General features: G+C 41.3%; 1 protein-coding gene across 1 annotated transcript in view; it reads left to right on the forward strand.

Annotated features, from left to right (window-relative positions):
* INO80 (INO80 complex ATPase subunit) overlaps positions 1–2,413 on the forward strand; it is a 63,214-nt gene extending 60,801 nt beyond the window's left edge. Inside the window, exon 36 of the mRNA XM_041460193.1 lies at positions 422–2,413. Coding sequence (XP_041316127.1) covers positions 422–639 — 218 coding nt within the window. The 3' untranslated portion in view covers positions 640–2,413. The remainder of the gene's footprint in view (positions 1–421) is intronic.
* Positions 2,414–6,506: the final 4,093 nt, after the last annotated feature.

Raw genomic sequence — 6,506 nt, forward strand, 5'->3', positions numbered from 1 at the left:
TTTTTTTTTTTTTTTTTTTTTTTTTTTTTGTTTGGGGTTTTTTTTTTTTTGTTTTGTTTTGTTTTTTTGTTGTTGTTGGTTTGGGGTTTTTTTAATGTGGTATTCAGACAGATCAGATAATGTTTATGCCATGGCTATGGCTGTGGTTTTCCTGCATTGCATCATGTTGAAGTTACAGTATCGCATTCCAAAACCTGCTAAACTGATGGTGATTGAGCTGCAGCTTTACACCAGCTGAAGATAGCCCAGGGTATAACTGTAAGATGTTTTGTATCTTAAGGACATCCCTCTTCATTAAACTGCCCTAAGTCATGAATACAGAGTGGTCTTAGGACTGATTGTTAATTCATTGTCTGCTGTTGAGGAACCACAAGTGGAATAATATGCTTATATAGAATTTGATTCTCTTTTCCATTGCTAGGCATGTCTGCAAGTAGCCCTCTACAAACAGCAATCATTCGGCCTTCTGGACTTGCAGATTTTGGACCTTCAAACGCCTCTTCTCCCTTGAGCTCCCCTTTGAGCAAAGGAAACAGTATTTGTGGGACCCCCAAAAGTTTAAACCTGACCAGCAGTCTCGTATCAGAAACTTCAATTCGGAAGCAAAGCAAAGGTGCCCACACCTCAGGTGGTCGGTAGTAATTTTGAACCCCCAAAGCTTGTCTGAACTGTGTTGGCTTTCAGAGTAGACCACCCTGCCAGTCGAAGGCGTGCTAACAAATGCCTTGTTGCTGTCCAGCACATGTGTGGAAAGAAAATCAAAGCACAATGGGAGTGGGTGGTTGATGTGAGCACTTTGATTATGTGTATTCCAAAAAACTATCTTTGCAGACACTGCAAGAAGGAGGGAAGGGAGTCTGGGGTAAGAAAGCATCCAGCTACTCCATGCAATATCATGCAGCTGTGTGTGCTTGAAGTCACACCAGTACACTTCCTGTCTTGTAGCCTGAGGTAGAGCCCAGCATTAATTTTGCCCTATGAAATCAGTATCTGAACCCCCAGGAGAATCCTGTAGAGTCACAACACATTTCTGTCCTGGCAGCTGGTTAGTGAACATGCAGGAGTAATTGGGGACAATGCTGAAGATGATGTATGATCAAAAAAATTCTTGGGTTCTTCTGGTGTGGATCTCTGGGTTCTTTAAAGACTTGAAATTCAAAGGAAGGTGTCTCAGGTGGTTTTCAGGGAGCAGACTCTTTTTCAGCACCATTTGTCAGGAAGATGTTCAGAACTGCAGAATACAGGGAGCGCTGTCAGGCCTCGTGAGAGCAGCAGCACAGCCTCTGCTTCACACAGTGGAAGAAACCACAGGCCAGTGATTGGTTTGCATTTCAGAGTTCTCATCAGCACAAACACTCACCATGTTCAGAGTGATTTCTATCATTTTTGAGGTGTGCAGAACTCTTAAAAGCTTAGAAACAAAATAGTGCTCTATTTTTACAAATCTTGAGAAGTAGGAAAACTGAAGTGTTGAGGAGGAGTTTGTGCTGCTCCTCTCACCGTGCCGTAGCAGAGCATGGATCTGCAGCTGCAGTGCTGCAAGAGGAGCAATGAAAAGCAATCCTGAGAGAGAGAGAACTGTGCCATTCCCCCTTCCAGCCAAATCCTGGGAAAAAAATTGTCTCATATCCCAGCCATCCCATTGACTGTTCCTGCAGTGTGTTTTCCCTTCATCTTTGTGATCATCACACATACGGCGTGGTTGAGTTCACTGCAGTGTGGGCGGTAGCCGTGTCCCATGAGGCTGATAGAAGGCAGTGCTGCCAGCACCCATCCGTGTTCTTGTTCCCTGGTTGTTCCTTTCCCGTTCTTGATGCACAAACCCTGCCCGTAGCCCCTTGCTTTGCTGTAAGCATTGTCTGCATTGCACTGAGATTTAGGTGTGGGACAGTTGTTCTGTCTCACACATTGAATTAAGAGGCTGTTTTGCCGGGGCACTTTCATCCCTTGAGAGAAGCAAGTTGAGTTGCAGGTCTGGGCTGTGACAGTGGAAGATGATTTTTTTTTTATTTTTTTTTTATTATTATTATAATTTTTTTCTGACCCCAAATCCTTTGCCTGGCGTCCTACAGTGTAGAGCGAGTGCTTCCTGTTGGTTCTGCCTCTAATTTGCACACCTGAAAATAGCAGAACTGAGCTTAGTTAGATTGATTTTTGAACAGATTTGCAGGGGATAAATGAGGGGGAGGTGATGTTTAATTAACTCATGAAGACTTCCCCCTTCCCCTTCTATTCACATGTATATATGATATTTAGAGGGAATCAGACAAATGCCAAGCCTTTTTTTCTCTTTGAATGTGCTGTCTATTTTTGTAACTGAACTTGTACATATGTATAAAGAGAGATACATCTTTCTTTTACTAACTGGAGGAGAAAATCTTAAATAAAATGGAGTGAGATAATTTTATGTAAATCAGTGTCTTTGTGGTTTTTATGCATGTAGCTGTATGAATGAGAGGATTAGGGAAGAGAGCATGGAGGGGTGTGCATCTGGAAGTGCTTCTGGAGACAAACGCTGCTCAATGTAAAGCTCTAGAGTGTCTGTGCTCTGGCAAGTATCATGTTTGTAACCTTCTTCAGTTACAACTGTACCCTTATCCCATGTTTGTATACACTGATTACCTCATAATCTATTTTGGAGTAAGTGTGCAGCAGGTCTCAAGAAAACAGAAGCAACTATAACATTAAACAGTACCTGGACTTCAGTGGTTGAATTCAATACAGTTGATTGTTGAGACATTATTCTCTTATAGTTATTTCTTTTTTTTTCTTATTTTTTCTTTCCGGTGGGAGTTAAAAGGACTTTTTTATGCACAGTCTTGATCTCCAAACTGCAAGACAGTTGCCTTAGATTGTAATCCAAAGTGAAGAGGAAAAAAAAAATTATAATTTGAAAATCTTGCAAAAATGTAATATGTACTGTCACATGCTATACTGTTGGAAGATTAAATTATTGATTTTTAAAACACTGATAAATATATGAGTATAAATATATTTATAATATATTTCTAAAATAAGTCATAAATATAGTTAATGTAACATAAATAAAAATGTAAAAATATTTAGAATCATTTAATCTTCAAGAGAAACACCAAATGACATCACAAGTTGTGGCAAAAGCAGTGGTAGCCCATCTGCTTTCACAGTTTGTGTCAGTCCAAGAAGTTCAGTAAGATCTAACACAGTTGTAAAACAAATTAACTCCTAGATCATATTCAGTTCAATTTCTGTAAGACATTACATTTCAACATTGTTGGTATTATGCATCATAGGAGAAGAGATTCTGTGATAGTAATCGAGGAACTGGGAGAGATCATGTGATGGCTGTCCTAGTCTAACTTCTTGGTTTGGGGAAGGAAGTAGTGCTATAAAGACAAAGACTGGGAATTTTTTAAGAAGGTGGAGGTAGTTTTGTAATCAATACCTAGGGATCACTTCCGTTGAAGTGAGCAAATGGGTGTGCACACTGAAGCTTTGTTCTTTATAATTTCATCTGAGCGTCTTCTCACTCCAGCTGTGTGCTATGCACTTACATGCATTAATGGCAGAGAGATTCACTTTACTCCAAGAGATCGAGGTATTTGCTAAAGGTGTACACAATGATTGAATGAACTGAGTTTGTGTATTGAGCTGGAATGGTGAAATAGCTGTCAGTATGGTTTGGGGGATGTTGGGAGTGCTGTGTACTCATCATTCTAGTTGATTATAGCATTTTACTCACTGATTACAGCAAAACTGTTAAATACAGTTCACTGATCAATGTTCCTATTGAAGACATTTAAAGGTGATAATTTTCTTAGGTCCTGAGAAGTGCTGTAGCCTCACACACATGTGGGTAGTTTAGCCTACAAGGGTTGTCTAGTTCAGAAGGATCCCAGAACACCCTTTGTCCCCTAGCTGGCATTTTCTCTTTTCTGTTATGGCTCAAGTCTGCTGTCCTTTCCATTTAGCCAGCCACTAAATTTCTTTTCCTTATTCTGCAAAGAGATGAACAGGTTACTGCAGGATGGTTTGAACCGGGAACTGCTTTAATTCTTCACTTTAGGATATTACTGCTGCACTGTCCAAATGTAGTGTATTTCTGTGCCTTCTCCCCTCTCTGTCTCATGCTTTCCCTACCACAGTGTCCCTGCTCTTCGCTGTCTTGTGTCCCCTTTGTAGAAAGCTGCCTGTCTGCCTAGAGCTGTACCTTGCTTTATTTCCATTTCCCCAAAGTATTTCCTTCAGCAGCATTTCCCAGCGGGGGAGGCACACAAAGCTCAGTGGGAAAAGCTCCATGCAGCAGGATCTGCACTACTTTGATTGTAGCTCAGGAACAGCCAAGTTGCAGCTGAGAGGAGGAAGAGCACAACTGATAAAATCACTCTGGGGCAGGATGTGGATCAGTGTAATTTGGGAAGTGCTGCCCTGTGACCACTGCACTGCATGTTCTGTCCTGGTCTTCTCAGTGAGCTGGACTGCTTCTGCTCCCAGACAGCCTTACAGGTTCCTCAGCTTCTCACTTCTGCCTCCGTCTTTCTTTTTTTTTGTTGACTCTGCAGTCTGAAACACACATTATAACTCTCAGGGAGCCTTACAGGCATGTCTTGTGCTCCCCTTCCTGCTCGAGGAGGGATGGTGGTGCACACCCTGCTGTCCTCTGGAAATTTCTGTTGGAGTGGCTGGAAAGCAATTTGTAGCTCACTACCCAGAGGGATGCTGCTTGCATGTGAAGTATAACTGAGACATACATACTAAAATAAAGGTAATCATATCTTATACTCCTAGAATTGTGAAGGATTTCTTTTTTATTTGCAGCCCACACCAGTTGCATAGCAGTGAATGAGAGGGGAAGGGATGATTCAGCCTTTCTCTCAGGAGCATTTATTAGGACAATACAGATGGCCCAGCTCTCAGATTCAACCAGCAGATCTGTAGAGTAAACAAGTTGTTCTTGTAGCACTCATATTAGTATGTGCTCCTCTGAAAAGCATCCAACAAATGCCTCTTGAAATGGAGGAGTGCATGATAAGATGAGTTGGGTTTCCTCCAGCTTCAGCCTCCTCTTTGCTCCTGCCTACCTCTTCAGAAAAGTGAAGTTACTCCAAAGCTAATGGGCCTTCCAGGCATTTTGTACTGTACTCTATTTATAGAATGCTCTTCTAGGGGCATATGAGGGAATGCTTTTACATCCTAAGCATGAGGAAGTGTTTCAGTACTCAGGTATGAAACAATGACTCCTTCCTTCCTCAGGTGATGAGCATCCCTGAGAGAATGAGGGATGAAAACATTGGAACACCACTTTTGTGTCTTCTTGAGTTTCCCGTGGACTGTCTCTTCCTTCTTTGTCAGTATTGCTGGTTCTCTTAGGTCTGCTGTACTTAACAGGTGAGCTTCTGAACATCCAAGCACTACAAGTATCTATCCCTTGTCATCTCTGTGACTTTTTTTTGCAAGCAGTTGTTTTTTCTTCCCTGTCCTCAAGCTTATCCAACTCTTTAAGACCCATGTGTTGTCTTCAGTGCTTTTGGTTGGTAGGGGAAACGCTTCTCTTGAAAGTGTTGACTTTTAAATGCATGACCCTTAGGCCTTGCACCTCTGTTGTGAGGACTGTGAATTCAGATAAAGCTAAGCGTACAAGAAAAACTCTTACTGTTGCTTAGAGATTAGAATTTACTTGGAAATTTACTACTGACTTGGATTGTCTCACAAAACTGATTTTTGAACTATTTGTTAAATTTATTCAAATTTTCTTATTCATAACAAGAAACTAGCAGCTTTCTTCTCAAGAGGTCTTTAAGAAATACTCTCCTCTTAGGTGAAGCAAATCCTGTTGATCTCATCTCTCATCTATTTCTGTAGTTCCTCTGATGTATCCCTACATCTTCCCAACTGGGTCTTCCTCTAGGAAGAAATACATCATAGGTGGGAGCCCTCCCTCCATACCATGGGAAGATGTCATCTGTCTTTCAGGTGACTGTTCTTCAGGTTTCTTTTCAAGTGTGGTGTTACAGTTTCCCTTGATGTTACAGTAGAGTTCAAACACAGAAATTCTCAATTTTTATTCAGTTTAGTGAGTACATTTTAGAGTTTTTAAGCTGCTGTGTAGAAAAGTGGTTTTATGATGCTTGTTCTTCAGCTGTGTTCCCAAAGGATTCCCCTCCCAGGTAAGCTCTTTGATGAGGAGGAACATTCACATTTGCTGGGAACAATTATTCTATAATTCACAGTCTTCTGTAATTCAAGTAACTTTCCTCCACAGACAAATCAACACTTGTATCAGGATTGTCTAAACCCATCTGAGTTCCTCATAGAAGTGCTTCCAAAGCAGTCACCTTTGGCAGCCCTTGCCTCCACCATCAGTCGGAAGCGGCAGTGCAGAGTGCCTGTCTGTATTTCACTCCGCCTATGGAAGGCTGGTGGGGTTTTTTTTTAAGAATGGGAGAGTCAGCAAATATCACCTGTAGTTGACTGAATATTGCTTTGGGTTTTTTTTAAACTACATTAAGCTTTTGGCGTGTGACTGC

The sequence above is a fragment of the Pyrgilauda ruficollis genome, unplaced genomic scaffold (genome assembly GCF_017590135.1).
Source record: "Pyrgilauda ruficollis isolate IOZ18807 unplaced genomic scaffold, ASM1759013v1 scaffold14, whole genome shotgun sequence".
NCBI lineage: Eukaryota > Metazoa > Chordata > Aves > Passeriformes > Passeridae > Pyrgilauda > Pyrgilauda ruficollis.